At 47.1% G+C, this 24,443-nt stretch overlaps 1 protein-coding gene across 1 annotated transcript in view; it reads right to left on the bottom strand.

Annotated features, from left to right (window-relative positions):
- The window catches only part of gbe1a (glucan (1,4-alpha-), branching enzyme 1a), a 154,348-nt gene that overhangs the window by 87,571 nt on the left and 42,334 nt on the right, over nucleotides 1–24,443 (bottom strand). The window contains exons 4-5 of the mRNA XM_014129886.2: nucleotides 14,553–14,678; nucleotides 11,831–11,966 (exon numbers count right to left, since the gene is read on the bottom strand). Coding sequence (XP_013985361.2) covers nucleotides 11,831–11,966; nucleotides 14,553–14,678 — 262 coding nt within the window. The remainder of the gene's footprint in view (nucleotides 1–11,830; nucleotides 11,967–14,552; nucleotides 14,679–24,443) is intronic.

The raw sequence follows: 24,443 nt of genomic DNA, 5'->3' as shown, positions 1-24,443 counted from the left end.
TAACTCTTGAGCAGAATTCACTCTTCTACTGACAGAGCCTTCCTTGCAACTTCCCAGCAGTTGTCCGACAATCCTTTCCGACGTCACCCCCAAATGTTCAGGCACCCATCCGTTAACGTGGGCCCAGTCATGTCCATTAACTTCCTTGGGGTGATGATTTTCGCCCTTCAGCAGCATCTTGGAGAAATGTGGAAGAGCTTCAGTTGTACAGTCCAGTCTTGCCCCAATACACCAGAGGTTCCTCCAGCAGCCAATGCAACAGAGACTCAGCCTTAGTTTGTCTGAACACCTTCATTATACTCCAAACCCTAAGAAGGCCTATGTAAAACGGAAGTACTCCATCCCTACAAATCTGGCTACTATCAACTGAAAATAAAGCCTTCTTTAAATCTAATCCCCCCAACCTTCTGTAATACCAGACCTGCCACCCCTCTCCACACCACATTTTCCGGTCCATAAAGCAACCTTTGAATAAATTGAAACCCGGAAAAGCAGCAGCCCTACTAGCAAGATCTACAAGACCTTGTCCCCCCCCCCCTCCTCTTTTGACAAATGCAAAACACTTTCTGGAACCCAATGATATTTATCCCCAAATAAATCTACAGTAATTGCCTGTATCTTGGCCAGAAAGTCAGACGGTGGCTCTTAACATGAAAACTGATGCCACAGTGCAGAGGCACCCACATTGTTAACAATAATAGGGCACCCCCTATAGGACAAACGACGTACTTCCACCATTACAACCATTTTTCTCCCCCCCCCCATTGTCCCCTCATCCCCTAGGTACACTCCCATACATCAACCCTCCCTTATACCATTCTAACCCCCCTGGCAAAGCCATGATCCCTCCAGACCATTTCCCAATCTGTAAAGCACAATCTTTTTCGCCCCCTATTTACCTTTGAGAGGATATTCCCTTTAAGCGATCAATCATGAGACTCAAAATATCCACCTCCGCTTGATTTTCACTAACGACATCATCAGCATATGCTGAGAGACCAATAAGAGCAATATCCTCTGAAAGGTTCATCCCTTCTAATGTTATTTAGTAGTGGCTCTATAACAAATGGCATACAACATTCCTGACAACGAACACCCCTGCCTAATACCTCTACACACTTTAAAAAAAGGAGCACTCAAGCCACCGTTAACTTTCAATACACGTTCAATGTCACCATATATCACCGTGATCATGGCAGTAAAACCAGAGCTGAAACCAAACGCCTCCAAAGTGGTCCCATAAGTATTGATGTTCAACTCTGTCAAATGCCTTTTTCCTGATCAAAGTGACATTAGACCAGCATCCAAACCCAAATGCCCGAGAGACATCCCAAAAAAATCCAGAATCAGGGAAATGTTATCCCCGATCTGCCTGCCGGGAACACAGTAGGACTGGTCCTTGTGTATGATTTGCCCCATCACCTCCCTCAGCCCGTTGGACAAAGCCTTTGACAGGATCTTATAATCAGTGCACAAAAAAGCCACCGGCCTCCAGTTCTTCACCTCCCTAGAGTCACCCTTTTTGTTGGCAGTAGGGTGAGGACAACCCTTCTGCAGCTTAGCGGTAGTAACCCTCCGGTTAAACTATCGTTAACTACTGCTAACTAATCCTCTCCCAACATAGCCCAAAAAGAGCTCAGCATAAAACTCTACTGTCCTCTTTCTAATTCCACTTGGGCTCCTGTCCAACAGCTGATTTGAGGCAATTAATAATTCTTATTTGTCCATTCTTTTTCTCTAAACCAAAGAAAAAATGTGGATGAGGCATCCATTTCTGAGATTCCCTGAAACTTACTTCTCACCAATACCCCCTGTGCTCTGATACCCAGCAGGTCTGCCAATACCCCCTGTGCTCTGATACCCAGCAGGTCGATCTCCTGTGGTCTAAACTAACGTCAGGAGTTCCACTATTTCAGACTCTAGGGAGGTTCATTGATCTGGTGATATCTCTGGTGACGTTCATGGTGTATTGATTACAGAATTGTTGAATCTGGATGTTTCCTATATCCATCCCACCGCTGTTGAAGAGATAGAAAACTGTCCTCTTCAGACCTCCACCTCTCCCAGAAAAAAAACTAAAAACATTTCCTGAAGTGATCATCACTCAATAACATTTATATTAAAATGCAAGTATGCACTCGTGGGTTTTACAGCGTGTTAATGTACACCTCCTCTTATGTCATTAAACAATGATCAGAAAATCCCACTGGGTTTATCACACTTGATTTACAGACCTGAGAGATTTTATTGTTTTGAGCATCAATCTATCTAACATGGACAGAGAGATGGTGTTCTCGCTCACTTGGGCCCCATGTGTATTGTCATCTCGTGCCTCCATATTGGCTCCGCCAAATATCACAGGTCAAGAAGGCGTTTCAAAAAAAAAAAAAATCTAATAAAAAGTCCTTGGAGTCTATATGAGTTTCTTTGTGATCTCTCTGTAACTTTCAGTAACCTCCCCTTAACTACCTCTTCAACCTCATATGACAAAGGCAAAAGTCTTTTTTTCAGAACAGGATAGGCACACGCCCACTTTAAGTGAGGACACTCCACTGCCCCCCCCTCACTCCACCGCCCCTCCCCTCCACAGCCCCCCTCTCCACTCCACAGCCCCCCTCTCCACTCCACAGCCCCCCCTCCACTCCACAGCCCCCCACTGCCCCCCCTCCACTGCCCCCCCTCCACTCCACTGCCCTCCACTCCACTGCCCCCCCCTCCACTCCACTGCCCCCCCTCCACTCCACTGCCCCGCCCCCCTCCACTGCCCCCCTCCACTCCACTGCCCCGCCCCCCTCCACTGCCCCCCTCCACTCCCCTCCACTGCCCCCCTCCCCTCCACTCCACTGCCCCCCCTCCACTCCACTGCCCCCCTCCACTCCACTGCCCCTCCACTCCACTCCCCTCCACTGCCCCCCCTCCACTCCACTGCCCCCCCCTCCACTCCACTGCCCCGCCCCCCTCCACTCCACTGCCCCCCCTCCACTCCACTCCACTTCCCCGCCCCCTCCACTCCCATGACCCCCCTCCACTCCACTGCCCCCCCCTCCACTCCAATCCCCTCCACTGCCCCCCCCTCCCCTCCACTCCACTCCACTGCCCCCCTCCACTCCACTGCCCCCCTCCACTCCACTGCCTCTCCACTGCCTCCCCTCCACTCCACTGCCCCCCTCCACTGCCCCCCCTCCACTCCACTGCCCCCTCCCTCCACTCCACTCCCCCTCCACTGCCCCCCCCTCCCCTCCACTCCACTGCCCCCCCTCCACTCCACTGCCCCCCCTCCACTCCACTGCCCCCCCTCCACTCCACTGCCCCCCCCTCCACTCCACACTACTCCTGTTGGACAACTTAATGTTCCATATTACTATGCGTTTCTTGAAGAAAACATATCACTTCCCTTTCCCTTTATTAACTCATACACTACGGCTTCTGTTTTTAAACGTCTCTCACCATCATTTACATTTAAAGAAGAAATCTTAAAATTGCTCGTGGCTGGAAAAAAAAAATGACAGCAAGAGACAGAAAACACATTTCTTTACAGAGTGAAGGCTGCAACTGAACTCTTTCATTTCCTTCAGAAATTAAAAATCACTTGTCACTCTCGTGACCACTTTCTTGAGTCGAGTGATTTCAGGGCTTGTTAAACCTACCCCCGTTATTTTTGACATCAGAAACTTTGCTGATTCAATAAACAATTCACTTTCAGGAGAAAAAAAATCTGTTAAATTATAATCCTGCAAATATATATTTCTCCCCTTTTGTCAAATTCAGAAATTGTACCTTCTCAATCCCATACCTCCCTTCCATCCCATTTCTCTCACTATTTTGTTGCGACGCATCAGATGCCTCACTATCGCTGTCGTCCCCAGAAGAAAACTCCCCCACCTCTACTTCCTGTTTATCCTCAACGGATTAATCATTCTCTACTTCCTGTTTATCCTCAACGGATTAATCCATCTCTACTTCCTGTTTATCCTCAACGGATTAATCAATCTCTACTTCCTGTTTATCCTCAACGGATTAATCCATCTCTACTTCCTGTTTATCCTCAACGGATTAATCCATCTCTACTTCCTGTTTATCCTCAACGGATTAATCCATCTCTACCTTCCTCTTGGAATTAGAACCTTCATCACCCCTTAAATTCTTCCTCTTACTCCTCGGTACTTTGAAAACAGCTGCTTCATTTTCCATTGTTTCAATCTCCTCTTGAACTCCCAGTTTCATTTTCCATCACCCCCCCTCAACTGCTTTCCTTTCCTACTTTTTCCCACCACATCTGCCCACCTTCTCCCTTCCCCTGAACCTGGTTTAGTCCTGTTCATCCCTTCTCAGTGGTGCTTTAGCGTGAGAGCTGCTACCATTCCCTGGACAATAACGCACCAAATCTCTTCCACAGCCAAAGCATTTCATTGATTCAGTGGAAGAGTAGAACACATAATCAAACCCGTCAATCTTAAAAAACTGAACGCTCTAATTCAGTTCGTCAGCATCCTTCTTTAAAATCATGTGCACTGGGTCTCCTATGAGACACGACCATGTTTCAGCAAAGGAGATTTGCATCCAATTACTGTAGAAACAAGGTTGTCCATGATGAGATAAACTCTCGCTTCAATACTTCATCTCTAACAAATGCAAGTATAACTTTCTACGCCGGATTCATAAGAGGAACTACTGAAGTCTGTGTCTCCCAGCAACACAACACTACTCTCATCGATGACACCAGAGGCCTTGTTGATCTCCGCACCAGACAGGAAGCTCTTGCCAGCATACTTGGGGTCCAACATGTACGCTGCGGCGTGTATGGGCTTCAGGCAGAAGTCTTCACATTTTTTGATGTATTTCAGAACTGCAGTTTCCTCTGCTTGGAGCAATAGTGAAGTGGGCAGGGCAGGACGGATTTATTCTCTTACATCTGCAAGCAGAGTCTGAAAATCAGACAGGATGGCATTATCTCCCTCAATCCGTGCAATGGCTACTGCTATAGGTTTCAGGAGTTTCAGGCTGCTTACCACTCTCTCCCAAAATACATCATCCAGGAGGATCCTCTTGATGGGGCTGTCCATATCGGCAGACTGTGATATGGCCATTTCTTGGAGAGACTCCTTCCCCTCCAGGAGACTGTCAAACACGACGACACCACCCCAACAGGTGTTGCTAGGCAGCTTCAATGTGGTGCTCTTATTCTTCTCACTTTGCTTGGTGAGGTAGATTGCTGCTATAACTTGATGAGCCTTCACATACCTAACCATTTCCTTGGCTCTCTTGTAGAGTGTATCCATTGTTTTCAGTGCCATGATGTCCTTGAGGAGCAGATTCAATGCATGAGCAGCACAGCCAATGGGTGTGATGTGAGGGTAGGACTCCTCCACTTTAGACCAAGCAGCCTTCATGTTCGCAGCATTGTCTGTCACCAGTGCAAATACATTCTGTGGTCCAAGGTCATTGATGACTGCCCTCAGCTCATCTGCAATGTAGAGACCGGTGTGTCTGTTGTCCCTTGTGTCTGTGCTCTTGTAGAATACTGGTTGAGGGGTGGACATGATGTAGTTAATTATTCCTTGCACATGAACATTCGACCACCAATCATAGATGATTGCAATACAATCTGCTTCCTCTGATTTTGCTTGATCTTCACTTGAACTCTGTTGAACTCTGCATCCAGTAAATGAGTAGATAAAGCATGTCTGGTTGGAGGGGTGAATGCTGGGCGAAGAACATTCAGAAATCTCTTCCAATACACATTGCCTGTGAACATCAGAGGTGAACCAGTTGCATACACAGCTCGAGCAAGACATTCATCAGCATTTCTCTGACTACGTTCCTCCATTGAGTCAAAGAAACTTCTGATTCCAGGAGGACCATGAGCTGTTGCTATCGATAAGGTGTCTGACTCATCATTTTCACCTCCAATAGAAGTAGAGGGACTTTGTCAGAGGTTGCTTGTTGTGAGCGCTGAGGGAACTTTATGCACTTGGCCAGATGATTCTGCATCTTTGTTGCATTCTTCACATAGGATTTGGCACAGTATTTGCAAATGTACACAGCTTTTCCTTCTACATTAGCTGCTGTGAAATGTCTCCACACATCAGATAGTGCCCGTGGCATTTTCCTGTAAAGATTTGAAAACACTGAGTAAAAAAAAATAAATATATATATATATATATACACACAATTCCATGTACAGATAAATATTTAAGCAGTTAGATTAAACAACTCCTTTGTAAGATAAATGTTTTTAAATGAAACATGTATGGAAGCAGGTGAATTAACACTCCTCAGTTAGCAGGCTCAACCATACTAAAACACACATGGTAGCAAAAACTAACTAGCAGAAATTGTTAACAAGTTAGAAATTATTTAAAACACACTTTACTGTAGGCTACTATTTACTACTTAACAAAAAAAAATAATGTATGTCATATAAAATAAATTCACCCCACCCAGTACTGTAATCAAAACTTACCAGAAAGCATGTGGTCCTTGGCTCAGACAGTGTAGTAGTGTGGGCTCAATAGCGTCTCATTAGTGTGCCAGATCTTGAGAATCAGCTGTACATGTGATGGAAGAATGGACTGTGCATACAGAGGGTTGTAATTCCATTGAATTGTGGATAGTTTAACCAAAATATGACACAAGACCTAGAATTGCCTTATGTGTAATCCCACAAAAAAGGTTCACTGTTTTTTTAAATGAATTTAAGCAAAAAATTCCCCAAATTCCAGGGCTTAACTTCCCATGTAAAAATTCCAGAAAAATTCCTGAAATTTACCATGGGTAGTTTTTCCGACCCTTTGCAACCCTAATCATACCCAATAATAGCGTCCACTGCTAAGCTACATTCTACCACCCGAACACCCACCCGCAGCAGGAATCTTCACCCCCATGCCGCCGACTACATTTTTCAAACTCCAAACCTCCACGAGTGGCCATGACAACCAGCCCCTCCCGCTGGAGTGGCCATGACAACCAGCCCCTCCCGCTGGATAGGCCCTCGAGAAAAACAACCTCAGCTATCCCACCACCCCTACACACGTGCTTAGAGCCAAATATAACCTTAAAACAACTCAACACACACACACACACACACACACACACACACACACACACACACACACACACACACACACATATATACACACATATATACATACACACACACACACACATATATACACACACACACACACACACATATATATCTATATCTATATCTATACATACACACATATATATATATATATATATATATATATAACACACACACACACACACACACACACACACACACACATATATATATATACACACACATATACATACATATATATCTATATCTATACATATGCATACACACACACACACACACACACCAAAACACACACCAAAACACAATAGAGTGAAAAGAATTCCAGTCGCTCCCACAATCCCTCCTGCTTCCCGACTCACACCCAGCATGCACTCTGACGAGACAGAGAGTAAATACTAAAATAATGATTTTCCAGAGAAGATCCAGATCTCAGGGAATTAAACCAAAGTTCTCAATTGGTACAAAATATATATAGTAGTGTACACACTACAATTACTGAGGTTTAAATATTTATAGTACTGTACACACTACAATTACTGAGGTTTAAATATATATAGTACTGTACACACTACAATTACTGAGGTTTAAATATATAGAGTACTGTACACAATTCAATTACTGAGGTTTAAATATATAGAGTACTGTACACACTACAATTACTGAGGTTTAAATATATAGAGTACTGTACACACTACAATTACTGAGGTTTAAATATATATAGTACTGTACACACTACAATTACTGAGGTTTAAATATATATAGTACTGTACACACTACAATTACTGAGGTTTAAATATATAGAGTACTGTACACACTACAATTACTGAGGTTTAAATATATATAGTACTGTACACACTACAATTACTGAGGTTAAAATATATATAGTACTGTACACAATACAATTACTGAGGTTTAAATATATATAGTACTGTACACAATACAATTACTGAGGTTTAAATATATAGAGTACTGCACACACTACAATTACTGAGGTTTAAATATATATAGTACTGTACACACTACAATTACTGAGGTTTAAATATATATAGTACTGTACACACTACAATTACTGAGGTTTAAATATATATAGTACTGTACACACTACAATTACTGAGGTTTAAATATATAGAGTACTGTACACACTACAATTACTGAGGTTTAAATATATATAGTACTGTACACACTACAATTACTGAGGTTAAAATATATATAGTACTGTACACAATACAATTACTGAGGTTTAAATATATATAGTACTGTACACAATACAATTACTGAGGTTTAAATATATAGAGTACTGCACACACTACAATTACTGAGGTTTAAACATATATAGTACTGTACACACTACAATTACTGAGGTTTAAATATATATAGTACTGTACACACTACAATTACTGAGGTTTAAATATATATAGTACTGTACACACTACAATTACTGAGGTTTAAATATATATAGTACTGTACAAACTACAATTACTGAGGTTTAAATATATAGAGTACTGTACACACTACAATTACTGAGGTTTAAAAATAAGCTCAACTGGACACCTTAATGAGGCAGTGAATGAACAGAGAGAGAAAGCACGCAGGGAATTCTACACCGTTAAAAATTCAAATTGAAATACCTAAAACTAATTGAATGTGTCATTGAACCAATTGCACTTTATGGCAGCGAGGTGTGGGGTCCACTTGCAAAACAAGATTTCACCAAATGGGACAAACACCCCATTGAAACCCTGCATGCAGAGTTCTGTAAGATTCTCCTACATGTCCAGAGGAAAACTACAAACAATGCATGCAGGGCAGAATTAGGCCAATATCCACTAATAATAAAAACTCAAAAAAGAGCAATTAAGTTTTGGAAACATCTAAAATACAGTGACCCCCCCCTCTCATATCCTTACCAAGCCCCTGCACATGTCCTCTACTGTATGCTTATTGTTATTGTTGAATGTATGGTTATTTTGACCCTTGGTTATTGTTGTTACTGTTGTCCCGGTGACAATTTTGATTCTTTTTATTTTCATATTGTAAATATCCAAAGTAATATTATTTTCTTTATCTGTCTTCTCTAGGGCCTCTACATGATGAATCAACGCTCAGGGTGGAGACGGACCGACCATCAGTATGGAGCACATCCACTCCACAGGGCTCTAATGAGAGAGAGACAGACAGACTCCACAGGGCTCTAACGAGAGAGACAGACAGACCCCACAGGGCTCTAACGAGAGAGAGACCCCACAGGGCTCTAACGAGAGAGAGACCCCACAGGGCTCTAACGAGAGAGAGACCCCACAGGGCTCTAACGAGAGAGAGACCCCACAGGGCTCTAACGAGAGAGAGACCCCACAGGGCTCTAACGAGAGAGAGACCCCACAGGGCTCTAACGAGAGAGAGACCCCACAGGGCTCTAACGAGAGAGAGACCCCACAGGGCTCTAACGAGAGAGAGACCCCACAGGGCTCTAACGAGAGAGACCCCACAGGGCTCTAACGAGAGAGAGACCCCACAGGGCTCTAACGAGAGAGAGACCCCACAGGGCTCTAACGAGAGAGACCCCACAGGGCTCTAACGAGAGAGAGACCCCACAGGGCTCTAACGAGAGAGAGACCCCACAGGGCTCTAACGAGACAGACAGACCCCACAGGGCTCTAACGAGACAGACAGACCCCACAGGGCTCTAACGAGACAGACAGACCCCACAGGGCTCTAACGAGACAGACAGACCCCACAGGGCTCTAACGAGACAGACAGACCCCACAGGGCTCTAACGAGACAGACAGACCCCACAGGGCTCTAACGAGAGAGACATACAGACTCCACAGGGCTCTAACGAGAGAGACATACAGACTCCACAGGGCTCTAACGAGAGACAGACAGACCCCACAGGGCTCTAACGAGAGAGAGACCCCACAGGGCTCTAACGAGAGAGACAGACAGACCCCACAGGGCTCTAACGAGAGAGACAGACAGACCCCACAGGGCTCTAACGAGAGAGACAGACAGACCCCACAGGGCTCTAACGAGAGAGACAGACAGACCCACAGGGCTCTAACGAGAGAGACAGACAGACCCACAGGGCTCTAACGAGAGAGACAGACAGACCCACAGGGCTCTAACGAGAGAGACAGACAGACCCACAGGGCTCTAACGAGAGAGACAGACAGACCCACAGGGCTCTAACGAGAGAGACAGACAGACCCACAGGGCTCTAACGAGAGAGACAGACAGACCCACAGGGCTCTAACGAGAGAGACAGACAGACCCACAGGGCTCTAACGAGAGAGACAGACAGACCCACAGGGCTCTAACGAGAGAGACAGACAGACCCACAGGGCTCTAACGAGAGAGACAGACAGACCCACAGGGCTCTAACGAGAGAGACAGACAGACCCACAGGGCTCTAACGAGAGAGACAGACAGACCCACAGGGCTCTAACGAGAGAGACAGACAGACCCCACAGGGCTCTAACGAGAGAGACAGACAGACCCCACAGGGCTCTAACGAGAGAGACAGACAGACCCCACAGGGCTCTAACGAGAGAGACAGACAGACCCCACAGGGCTCTAACGAGAGAGACAGACAGACCCCACAGGGCTCTAACGAGAGAGACAGACAGACTCCACAGGGCTCTAACGAGAGAGAGACAGACAGACCCCACAGGGCTCTAACGAGAGAGACAGACAGACCCCACAGGGCTCTAACGAGAGAGACAAACAGACCCCACAGGGCTCTAACGAGAGAGACAGACAGACCCCACAGGGCTCTAACGAGAGAGACAAACAGACCCCACAGGGCTCTAACGAGAGAGACAGACAGACCCCACAGGGCTCTAACGAGAGAGACAAACAGACCCCACAGGGCTCTAACGAGAGAGAGACAGACAGACCCCACAGGGCTCTAATGAGAGAGACCCCACAGGGCTCTAACGAGAGAGACAGACCCAGACCTAACGAGAGACAGGAGCAGCTTCAGAAGCAGGTTCATCCTAACCCAGACGTTCCACAGAGAGGTTTAGACCCGTCATTCTGATGAGCGTAACAGATGTCTTCCTGTTGTGTACTCCTCCAGAGTAGAAAACAGAACACTCTGGAATCGCTGGATACTACAGCAGGTGCCTTCATGTGTCTTAATAATGTGGCCGTTTCTCATGCCCTTGTAACTTATTGACGAGTTGGGATCAATACTACCGTACTCTCCTCTGTCCATCTCTCTCTCCCTCTGTCCATCTCTCTCTCCCTCCCTCTGTCCATCTCTCTCTCCCTCCCTCTGTCCATCTCTCTCTCCCTCCCTCTGTCCATCTCTCTCTCCCTCCCTCTGTCCATCTCTCTCTCTCCCTCTGTCCATCTCTCTCTCTCCCTCTGTCCATCTCTCTTCTCCTTCCCAACGTCCCATTCTAACTGCTGGCTGTGCTACAGCTACTTCCACACCGTAAACTCACATCCTTCTGGAAAATGAACATTAAGTAAATAGACTGGGAAAGTTTGTGGCTAAACGGTGGGCAATTTGGCGTCTTCACTCACTCACTCACTCACTCACTCACTCACTCTCTCACTCTCTCACTCTCTCACTCTCTCACTCTCTCACTCACTCACTCACTCTCACTCTCTCACTCTCTCACTAGAGTTAATGTGGAGAGAATGGCAGCTAAACCCCCATCTCTAGATCAACAGTCCTTGTGTGTGTCTGTTTTCCTCCACTGTCATCAGGTTCCTTACGGTAGACTTTTCCATACCCACCCAGGTCTTTGATTTTGGGCAGGACGTTGAGGGTGAAGTTGGTGTAGGTGGCGATCTCTTCCGCCGGCGAGGCGATGCCAACGTGAGCTTCGTATATACGCAGAGACCTGGGACGCTTAGGACGGGTGTGTTGGTGCTACAGGGGGGAGAGAGAGAGACAGAGAGAGAGACAGAGGAGAGAGAGAGAGAGACAGAGCGAGAGAGAGAGACAGAGCGAGAGAGACAGAGCGAGAGAGAGAGACAGAGCGAGAGAGACAGAGCGAGAGAGAGAGACAGAGCGAGAGAGACAGAGAGAGAGAGACAGAGAGAGAGAGACGAGAGACAGAGAGACAGAGGAGAGACAGAGAGACAGAGGAGAGACAGAGAGACAGAGGAGAGAGAGACAGAGGAGAGAGAGACAGAGGAGAGAGAGACAGAGGAGAGAGAGACAGAGGAGAGAGAGACAGAGGAGAGACAGAGAGAGGAGAGACAGAGCGAGAGAGACAGAGCGAGAGAGACAGAGAGAGAGAGACAGAGAGAGAGAGACAGAGAGAGAGAGACAGAGAGAGAGAGACAGAGAGAGAGAGAGAGGAGAGACAGAGAGACAGAGGAGAGAGAGACAGAGGAGAGAGAGACAGAGGAGAGAGAGACAGAGGAGAGAGAGACAGAGGAGAGAGAGACAGAGGAGAGAGAGACAGAGGAGAGAGAGACAGAGGAGAGAGAGAGGAGAGACAGAGAGAGGAGAGACAGAGAGAAGTTACTGAGGGGGTAAATTAGTTTGGTTGAGCATCACTGTTCATCTCACATCAGCTAAGAAAGAAACACTCAAACAAACAAACATTTGTTCAACAGAAACGTTGTGAAACCACAGGAGCCCCGGGACAACAGTACCACTGGTACCGCAGGGCCCCGGGACAACAGTACCACTGGTACCGCAGGGCCCCGGGACAACAGTACCACTGGTACCGCAGGGCCTGAGACAACAGTACCACTGGTACCGCAGGGCCTGAGACAACAGTACCACTGGTACCGCAGGACCCCGAGACAACAGTACCACTGGTACCGCAGGACCCCGGGACAACAGTACCACTGGTACCGCAGGACCCCGGGACAACAGTACCACTGGTACCGCAGGGCCCCGGGACAACAGTACCACTGGTACCGCAGGGCCCCGGGACAACAGTACCACTGGTACCGCAGGGCCTGAGACAACAGTACCACTGGTACCGCAGGGCCTGAGACAACAGTACCACTGGTACCGCAGGGCCTGAGACAATAGTACTGCTGAAGAACAACAGAGAGCTAGGAGGGAGGGAAAATGGTGGGAAGGAGCAAAAGAGAGCATTGAAAGAGAGAATAGAGAGAGATGATAGAGAGAGAGAGGTTAGTTTTACATCCCACAGGGAATAACTGAGAAACAGTCCAACTCAAACTGCTTTGATGACCAACTGCTTCTGTCTGGGTATGTCTCTGTCTATAAACCTGACGCAACAGCTGAAGAGGAGGGGGAGAGCAGAGGGGGGAGAGGAGGAGGAGAGCAGAGGGGGAGAGGAGGAGGAGAGCAGAGGGGGAGAGCAGAGGGGGGGAGAGGAGGAGGAGAGCAGAAGGGGGAGAGGAGGAGGAGAGCAGAAGGGGGAGAGGAGGAGGAGAGCAGAGGGGGGAGAGGAGGAGGAGAGCAGAGGGGGAGAGGAGGGGGAGAGCAGAGGGGGAGAGGAGGAGGAGAGCAGAATGGGGAGAGGAGGAGGAGAGCAGAGGAGAGCAGAAGGGGGAGAGGAGGAGGAGAGCAGAAGGGGGAGAGGAGGAGGAGAGCAGAAGGGGGAGAGGAGGAGGAGAGCAGAGGGGGAGAGGAGGAGGAGAGCAGAGGGGGGAGAGCAGAGGGGGAGAGGAGGAGGAGAGCAGAAGGGGGAGAGGAGGGGGGAGAGCAGAGGGGGGAGAGGAGGAGGAGAGCAGAAGGGGGAGAGGAGGAGGAGAGCAGAGGGGGAGAGCAGAGGGGGGAGGGGAGGAGGAGAGCAGAAGGGGGAGAGGAGGAGGAGAGCAGAGGGGGGAGAGGAGGAGGAGAGCAGAAGGGGGAGAGGAGGAGGAGAGCAGAAGGGGGAGAGGAGGAGGAGAGCAGAGGAGAGCAGAAGGGGGAGAGCAGAGGAGAGCAGATGGGGGAGAGGAGGAGGAGAGCAGAAGGGGGGAGAGGAGGAGGAGAGCAGAAGGGGGAGAGGAGGAGGAGAGCAGAGGAGAGCAGAAGGGGGAGAGGAGGAGAGCAGGGGGAGAGGAGGAGGAGAGCAGAGGAGAGCAGAAGGGGGAGAGCAGAGGAGAGCAGAAGGGGGAGAGGAGGAGGAGAGCAGAAGGGGGAGAGCAGAAGGGGGAGAGGAGGAGGGGGAGAGCAGAAGGGGGAGAGCAGAGGGGGGAGAGCAGAGGGGGGAGAGCAGAGGGGGGAGAGCAGAGGAGGGGAGGAGAGAAGAGAGGGTTGGAGGAGAAGAGGAGAGCAGATGGGCAGAGGAGGAGGAGGAGGAGGAGGAGGAGAGTGAAGGATCCCTTTATTAAGCGTTACATAAACATGTCTCCATTAGAAACACAAACATCAAAAGCTTCATGCTGCCAAGCCCTGCTTACAGTGAAGAGCTTCTTCACATCAGGGTGTCTGGGTGGCTGTCTGTGAAATGTTAAATAGCACTTCATTAAAAAGGAGGAAGCTTTCTGCAATAAAAAGGCTTCTCACAATGCTAGACACACACACACACACGGTACATACCAGGCAAGGTCTAACAGGGTCCCAGTGTATCCAGTCGTAGGTGTTGGAGTCCACATGTTTGTGACAGTATTTGGCCCACGGAGAGATACGGAATAACTCCTCCCCTTCGGACGTCAGTACCACTAGCTGATTGGACAAGACATGTTGAAGAGGAAATGGCGTCAGACGATATTTATCTAGCAACAAGACACCAAAATATTAATACGAAATTTTATCCCCTAGAAGTGAAAGATTGGATGGATGAAAAATAGCACCAACTACCCTTTCAAGATATGTAACTTTAAAAACACAGAATTCAAAAAGTTTGATCTGACGTTTCGTGTTTAGCGAAACAGCTAGTTAGCCAAGCAGAGCGCTATAGCTAGCCATGTTGCTGCAGTGCATCCCATTTCTGGTTAATGTATTTCATGATACTAGTTGCTACAACAAGTGGTCACTTTGTATCAACGTTTCATCACGTCATTGTGAAGGAGGTATCGTTAGCATGGAACCGGGCTCAATCAGATGGCGGGTCGTTTTGATCTGAACGGTCCTGTCTTTAGTCAGCTGTATGGCAACACAACCTTCTATAACTGGCTAGTTTTCTGTTGTATCTGAACAGGTCCCGTCTTTAGTCATCTGTTGGACGACACAACCTTCTATAACTGGCTAGTTTTCTGTTGTATCTGAACGTCCCGTCTTTAGTCATGACGACACAACCTTCTATAACTGGCTAGTTTTCTGTTGTATCTGAACGGTCCCGTCTTTAGTCAGCTGTATGGCAACACAACCTTCTATAACTGGCTAGTTTTCTGTTGTATCTGAACGTCCCGTCTTTAGGACGACACAACCTTCTATAACTGGCTAGTTTTCTGTTGTATCTGAACGGTCCCGTCTTTAGTCAGCTGTATGGCAACACAACCTTCTATAACTGGCTAGTTTTCTGTTGTATCTGAACAGGTCCCGTCTTTAGTCATCTGTTGGACGACACAACCTTCTATAACTGGCTAGTTTTCTGTTGTATCTGAACAGGTCCCGTCTTTAGTCATCTGTTGGACGACACAACCTTCTATAACCGGCTAGTTTTCTGTTGTATCTGAACGGTCCTGTCTTTAGTCAGCTGTATGGCAACACAACCTTCTATAACTGGCTAGTTTTCTGTTGTATCTGAACGGTCCCGTCTTTAGTCAGCTGTATGGCAACACAACCTTCTATAACCGGCTAGTTTTCTGTTGTATCTGAACAGGTCCCGTCTTTAGTCATCTGTTGGACGACACAACCTTCTATAACTGGCTAGTTTTCTGTTGTATCTGAACGTCCCGTCTTTAGGACGACACAACCTTCTATAACTGGCTAGTTTTCTGTTGTATCTGAACGGTCCCGTCTTTAGTCAGCTGTATGGCAACACAACCTTCTATAACTGGCTAGTTTTCTGTTGTATCTGAACAGGTCCCGTCTTTAGTCATCTGTTGGACGACACAACCTTCTATAACTGGCTAGTTTTCTGTTGTATCTGAACGTCCCGTCTTTAGGACGACACAACCTTCTATAACTGGCTAGTTTTCTGTTGTATCTGAACGGTCCCGTCTTTAGTCAGCTGTATGGCAACACAACCTTCTATAACTGGCTAGTTTTCTGTTGTATCTGAACGTCCCGTCTTTAGGACGACACAACCTTCTATAACCGGCTAGTTTTCTGTTGTATCTGAACAGGTCCCGTCTTTAGTCATCTGTTGGACGACACAACCTTCTATAACTGGCTAGTTTTCTGTTGTATCTGAACGTCCCGTCTTTAGGACGACACAACCTTCTATAACTGGCTAGTTTTCTGTTGTATCTGAACGGTCCCGTCTTTAGTCAGCTGTATGGCAACACAACCTTCTATAACTGGCTAGTTTCTGTATCTGAACGTCCGTCTTTAGGACGACACAACCTTCTATAACCGGCTAGTTTTCTGTTGTATCTGAACAGGTCCCGTCTTTAGTCATCTGTTGGACGACACAACCTTCTATAACTGGCTAGTTTTCTGTTGTATCTGAACGGTCCCGTCTTTAGTCACCTGTTGGACGACAACATTTTATTAACTGGCTAGTTTTGTCTCGTCTCTACGGCTGTTGTATCTGAACTGGGCTTTAGAGAACTAGGGGTCCGTCAGACCTAGAACCTTCTCTTAAGACTGGTGGACAAGAGATGAACAGATCAAACCCTTCTCTCCTAGAGTTTTAGTACTGATGAGATGAACAGATCAACCCGCTTCTCTCCTAGAGTTTTAGTACTGATGAGATGAACAGATCAACCCGCTTCTCTCCTAGAGTTTTAGTACTGATGAGATGAACAGATCAAACCCTTCTCTCCTAGAGTTTTAGTACTGATGAGATGAACAGATCAACCCGCTTCTCTCCTACAGTTTTAGTACGGATGAGATGAACAGATCAACCCGCTTCTCTCCTACAGTTTTAGTACTGATGAGATGAACAGATCAACCCGCTTCTCTCCTAGAGTTTTAGTACTGATGAGATGAACAGATCAACCCGCTTCTCTCCTAGAGTTTTAGTACGGATGCGATATCCCCTGGCAATGTAAGTTTTTCCCCCGAAAAAAAAAAAAAAACTCTTATATCTTTACTTTCAAAACACACACTTTCCTTTTCGCTAGCTAAATCCCCAGGTAGCTGTATAGATTTGCCACAGTGGCAAGGTAAACCCTTCCAGCATTCTATAGGTCTAGTTAAAAGTTCATAAAGAGTCTCACACACACACACACACCAAAAAACATGATCAAATATTAATTTCGGAATAATTACTGGTTCAGTGATGCTGAACTGTTGAGGTGATTTTAAAGAGCTACTGAAGACATATCGAACAGTGGTGTGTGTGTGTGTGTGTGTGTGTGTGTGTGCGTGTGTGCGTGCGTGCGTGCGTGCGTGCGTGCGTGCGTGCGTGCGTGTGTCTGTGTCTCGGTTTGCTGTGGGTTGTTTTTCATGCTTTATTTGTTTGATCATAAGGCAGACGGAGGTGTACAGGGTCTGAGCTAAACAAACAGACGCCCTACCAACAGTCCTATAGAGGGGAAGGGGGAGATTTTGGGCACTATGAAATATTTACCAACTAGTTGCCTGTTAAGAGTTGTCAGAGTGGAGAAAGTAAAAGTAGAGTCCCCTGTGGCGAAGTAGAGCCTGAACTGACATAGATACAGTCTGGCTGGGAAAATGTTTCAGACATGTTGGTGGAATATTAAAGAATGGAAGTGTGAGAAGAGACGAGTCACATGAGGCAGAGAACAAAAGTATTGGTCAGAGATGGAACCTCAGTTTTAGTTTGTTTTGGAGGCTGTTCTGAAATATATATATTTTTTAAAAAGACAAGTAAGTGACAGAGAAAAAGAGGGAGAGTTTGCAAGAGGAGGATAGAATGTGAGTGAGGGTTTTAAACGCAGTGAGGGTTTTAAACGCAGTGAGGGTTTTAAATGCAGTGAGGGTTTTAAAGGCAGTGAGGGTTTTAAACGCAGTGAGGGTTTTAAACGCAGTGAGGGTTTTAAAGGCAGTGAGGGTTTTAAAGGCAGTGAGGGTTTTAAACGCAGTGAGGGTTTTAAACGCAGTGAGGGTTTTAAACGCAGTGAGGGTTTTAAACGCAGTGAGGGTTTTAAACGCAGTGAGGGTTTTAAACGCAGTGAGGGTTTTAAACGCAGTGAGGGTTTTAAAGACAGTGAGGGTTTTAAACGCAGTGAGGGTTTTAAAGAGAGTGAGGGTTTTAAAGACAGTGAGGGTTTTAAACGCAGTGAGGGTTTTAAACGCAGTGAGGGTTTTAAAGACAGTGAGGGTTTTAAACACGGTGAGGGTTTAAACTGCACCGCATGACATATGATTATGTTCTTAGCCCCTGCATTGAGACCCCAGCCAGTAAAATCCACCAACAATTCTGTTAGCTCAGTGTCTGTGTGTGTGTGTATATATATAGCCTGGGAAGAAACAGATGGGCCCAGCAGAGTTTAACAACGTTCTGTGTGCCAACACTGATAGGCTGTTATTGTGTGTGTGTGTGTGTGTGTGTGTGTGGATGTTGTTTGTACACACACACAGGGCAAACTGTGCCAAGCTCCCTCCCATTCCCAGTTACAAATCGCCCCCCTAACAGTACTTTCCGACTCCTTAAGTCGCTCCGTTCCCCCATGTCCTCATTCACTACCCCTCGTATTGTTGAATGGATAACCAAGTGGGTGCTAATCAATAACAATATCTTTCAATAACTGGAGCTTTCATTATATAAATCACAATAACACATCTCATCCCTCAAGGATGTACCATACCACACAAGACAACATTCAGTAGAGCAGGATGGTTTATGGTGAGTTTATAAAATACAGAATTAAGGGTAGCGTTTATATCGAGTTTATAAAATACAGAATTAAGGGTAGCGTTTATATCGAGTTTATAAAATACAGAATTAAGGGTAGCGTTTATAAAATACAGAATTAAGGGTAGCTGTCACGTCCTGACCAGTAATAGGGGTTATTTGTTATTGTAGTTTGGTCAGGACGTGGCAGGGGGTGTTTGTTTTATGTGGTTCGGGGTGGTTGTGTGTTTAGTGGTGTGTTTGATTTATTATTCCGGGTTTTGGGCACTGGTCTATGTTAATGTATTTCTATGTTTTGTCTAGTTCTTTGTATTTCTATGTTTAGTTAATTGGTGATTGGACTTCTCAATTGGAGGCAGGTGTTTTCTAGTTGCCTCTGATTGAGAGTCCTATATATAGGTATGTGTTTGTTTTAGTATTTGTGGGAGATTGTGCTGGGTATAGCTTTGTTGCCTTACCGGCCTGTTATTAGTCATTGTGTTTTGTTGTGTACGTGTTTGTTTTGGTTCACCTTCTTGTCAGTTTAAATAAAAAGAAGATGAGTGCACCTTTCCCCGCTGCGTCTTGGTCCACTTTAACCTACGACAATCGTGACATTGTTTATATCGAGTTTATAAAAGACCGAATTAAGGGTAGCGTTTATAAAATACAGAATTAAGGGTAGCGTTTATATCGAGTTTATAAAAGACCGAATTAAGGGTAGCGTTTATATCGAGTTGATAAAATACAGAATTAAGGGTAGCGTTTATATCGAGTTGATAAAATACAGAATTAAGGGTAGCGTTTATAAAATACAGAAGGGTAGCGTTTATATAAGACCGAATTAAGGGTAGCGTTTATATCGAGTTGATAAAATACAGAATTAAGGGTAGCGTTTATATCGAGGTTATAAAATGTATAATTAAGGGTAGCGTTTATATCGAGTTTATAAAATACAGAATTAAGGGTAGCGTTTATATCGAGTTTATAAAATAAAGGGTAGTGTATTGTCATGACTGGCCTGTGCGGGTCAGGTTACCGTGGACCACACTCCTACAGAGACATCTCTCACACCCACAAGCGGGGGAGAGATCGAGAGGTATGGAGTTTTATGACACCTCACGCCCATTGTAAATCTTTAGGCAGCAGACAAAATCCCTTTGTCCTCTCACTATGGAGGAATGGACTGTATGATGGGCCTATGGAGAACCTACCTCAGAACAGCAACATGAAATAAATGGACTTTGGGACGATATAGTTCATCAGTCAAAATAGTAGTAACGACAATAGATGGAATATGAAAATTAATGTTGTTTTTGTTATTTTATTAAAAGTTAAATGACGACATTATAACGAAAACATTGTAACCTGAAGAGTTTTCACAATATGTTTACATACTGTACGTTGTGTGGAAAATGTCCAGATAGTCCAGACAGTTGGTTGTCTAAATTGGATCTGAGTAAAACCCAGACCTCCAGCCCAGTAACTAGTAACACCCAGACCTCCAGCCGAGTTACTAGTAAAACCCAGACCTCCAGCCCCGTAACTACTAAAACCCAGACCTCCAGCCCCATAACTACTAAAACCCAGACCTCCAGCCCCGTAACTACTAAAACCCAGACCTCCAGCCGAGTAACTAGCAAAACCCAGACCTCCAGCCGAGTAACTAGCAAAACCCAGACCTCCAGCCGAGTAACTAGTAAAACCCAGACCTCCAGCCGAGTTACTAGTAAAACCCAGACCTCCAGCCCCATAACTACTAAAACCCAGACCTCCAGCCCCGTAACTACTAAAACCCAGACCTCCAGCCGAGTAACTAGCAAAACCCAGACCTCCAGCCGAGTAACTACTAAAACCCAGACCTCCAGCCTCGTAACTAGCAACACACAGACCTCCAGCCGAGTAACTAGCAACACACAGACCTCCAGCCGAGTAACTAGCAACACACAGACCTCCAGCCGAGTAACTAGCAACACACAGACCTCCAGCCGAGTAACTAGCAACACACAGACCTCCAGCCGAGTAACTAGCAACACACAGACCTCCAGCCGAGTAACTAGCAACACACAGACCTCCAGCCGAGTAACTAGTAAAACCCAGACCTCCAGCCCAGTAACTAGTAACACCCAGACCTCCAGCCGAGTTACTAGTAAAACCGAGACCTCCAGCCGAGTTACTAGTAAAACCCAGACCTCCAGCCGAGTTACTAGTAAAACCCAGACCTCCAGCCCCGTAACTACTAAAACCCAGACCTCCAGCCCCGTAACTACTAAAACCCAGACCTCCAGCCGAGTAACTAGCAAAACCCAGACCTCCAGCCGAGTAACTACTAAAACCCAGACCTCCAGCCTCGTAACTAGCAACACACAGACCTCCAGCCGAGTAACTAGCAACACACAGACCTCCAGCCGAGTAACTAGCAACACACAGACCTCCAGCCGAGTAACTAGCAACACACAGACCTCCAGCCGAGTAACTAGTAAAACCCAGACCTCCAGCCGAGTAACTAGTAAAACCCAGACCTCCAGCCGAGTTACTAGTAAAACCCAGACCTCCAGCCGAGTAACTAGTAAAACCCAGACCTCCAGCCCAGTAACTAGTAAAACCCAGACCTCCAGCCGAGTAACTAGTAAAACCCAGACCTCCAGCCGAGTAACTAGTAAAACCCAGACCTCCAGCCGAGTAACTAGTAAAACCCAGACCTCCAGCCCAGTAACTAGTAAAACCCAGACCTCCAGCCCAGTAACTAGTAAAACCCAGACCTCCAGCCCAGTAACTAGTAAAACCCAGACCTCCAGCCCAGTAACTAGTAAAACCCAGACCTCCAGCCGAGTAACTAGTAAAACCCAGACCTCAAGCCCCGTAACTACTAAAACCCAGACCTCCAGCCGAGTAACTAGTAAAACCCAGACCTCCAGCAGAGTAACTAGTAAAACCCAGACCTCCAGCCGAGTAACTAGCAACACCCAGACCTCCAGCCTCGTAACTAGCAACACACAGACCTCCAGCCCCGTAACTAGCAACACACAGACCTCCAGCCGAGTAACTAGTAAAACCCAGACCTCCAGCCGAGTAACTAGTAAAACCCAGACCTCCAGCCGAGTTACTAGTAAAACCCAGACCTCCAGCCGAGTTACTAGTAAAACCCAGACCTCCAGCCCAGTTACTAGTAAAACCCAGACCTCCAGCCGAGTAACTACTAAAACCCAGACCTCCAGCCTCGTAACTACTAAAACCCAGACCTCCAGCCCCGTAACTACTAAAACCCAGACCTCCAGCCGAGTAACTAGCAAAACCCAGACCTCCAGCCGAGTAACTAGCAAAACCCAGACCTCCAGCCGAGTAACACCCAGACCTCCAGCCGAGTAACTACTAAAACCCAGACCTCCAGCCTCGTAACTAGCAACACACAGACCTCCAGCCTCGTAACTAGCAACACACAGAGCTCCAGCCTCGTAACTAGCAACACACAGAGCTCCAGCCTCGTAACTAGCAACACACAGAGCTCCAGCCTCGTAACTAGCAACACACAGAGCTCCAGCCTCGTAACTAGCAACACACAGAGCTCCAGCCTCGTAACTAGCAACACACAGAGCTCCAGCCTCGTAACTAGCAACACACAGACCTCCAGCCTCGTAACTAGCAACACACAGAGCTCCAGCCTGGTAACTAGCAACACACAGAGCTCCAGCCTGGTAACTAGCAACACACAGAGCTCCAGCCTGGTAACTAGCAACACACAGAGCTCCAGCCTGGTAACTAGCAACACACAGAGCTCCAGCCTGGTAACTAGCAACACACAGAGCTCCAGCCTGGTAACTAGCAACACACAGAGCTCCAGCCTGGTAACTAGCAACACACAGACCTCCAGCCTCGTAACACACAGACCTCCAGCCTGGTAACTAGCAACACACAGAGCTCCAGCCTGGTAACTAGCAACACACAGAGCTCCAGCCTCGTAACTAGCAACACACAGACCTCCAGCCTCGCAACACACAGACCTCCAGCCTCGTAACTAGCAACACACAGACCTCCAGCCTCGTAACTAGCAACACACAGACCTCCAGCCTCGTAACTAGCAACACACAGACCTCCAGCCTCGTAACTAGCAACACACAGACCTCCAGCCTCGTAACTAGCAACACACAGACCTCCAGCCGAGTAACTAGCAACACACAGACCTCCAGCCGAGTAACTAGCAACACACAGACCTCCAGCCGAGTAACTAGCAACACACAGACCTCCAGCCGAGTAACTAGCAACACACAGACCTCCAGCCGAGTAACTAGCAACACACAGACCTCCAGCCGAGTAACTAGCAACACACAGACCTCCAGCCGAGGAACTAGCAACACACAGACCTCCAGCCGAGGAACTAGCAACACACAGACCTCCAGCCGAGTAACTAGCAACACACAGACCTCCAGCCGAGTAACTAGCAACACACAGACCTCCAGCCGAGGAACTAGCAACACACAGACCTCCAGCCGAGGAACTAGCAACACACAGACCTCCAGCCGAGTAACTAGCAACACACAGACCTCCAGCCGAGTAACTAGCAACACACAGACCTCAAACCGAGTAACTAGCAACACACAGACCTCCAGCCGAGTAACTAGCAACACACAGACCTCCAGCCGAGTAACTAGCAACACACAGACCTCCAGCCGAGTAACTAGCAACACACAGACCTCCAGCCGAGTAACTAGCAACACACAGACCTCCAGCCGAGTAACTAGCAACACACAGACCTCCAGCCGAGTAACTAGCAACACACAGACCTCCAGCCGAGTAACTAGCAACACACAGACCTCCAGCCGAGTAACTAGCAACACACAGACCTCCAGCCGAGTAACTAGCAACACACAGACCTCCAGCCGAGTAACTAGCAACACACAGACCTCCAGCCGAGTAACTAGCAACACACAGACCTCCAGCCGAGTAACTAGCAACACACAGACCTCCAGCCGAGTAACTAGCAACACACAGACCTCCAGCCGAGTAACTAGCAACACACAGACCTCCAGCCGAGTAACTAGCAACACACAGACCTCCAGCCGAGTAACTAGCAACACCCAGACCTCCAGCCGAGTAACTAGTAAAACCCAGACCTCCAGCCGAGTAACTAGTAAAACCCAGACCTCCAGCCGAGTAACTAGTAAAACCCAGACCTCCAGCCCCGTAACTAGTAAAACCCAGACCTCCAGCCCCGTAACTAGTAAAACCCAGACCTCCAGCCCAGTAACTAGTAAAACCCAGACCTCCAGCCGAGTAACTAGTAAAACCCAGACCTCCAGCAGAGTAACTAGTAAAACCCAGACCTCCAGCCGAGTAACTAGCAACACACAGACCTCCAGCCTCGTAACTAGTAAAACCCAGACCTCCAGCCGAGTAACTAGCAACACCCAGACCTCCAGCCTCGTAACTTGCAACACACAGACCTCCAGCCCCGTAACTAGCAACACACAGACCTCCAGCCTCGTAACTAGCAACACACAGACCTCCAGCCTCGTAACTAGTAAAACCCAGACCTCCAGCCGAGTAACTAGCAACACCCAGACCTCCAGCCTCGTAACTAGCAA

The sequence above is a fragment of the Salmo salar genome, chromosome ssa11, assembly GCF_905237065.1.
Source record: "Salmo salar chromosome ssa11, Ssal_v3.1, whole genome shotgun sequence".
Classification (NCBI taxonomy): domain Eukaryota; kingdom Metazoa; phylum Chordata; class Actinopteri; order Salmoniformes; family Salmonidae; genus Salmo; species Salmo salar.
This window is presented reverse-complemented; position numbering and strand designations above follow the sequence as displayed.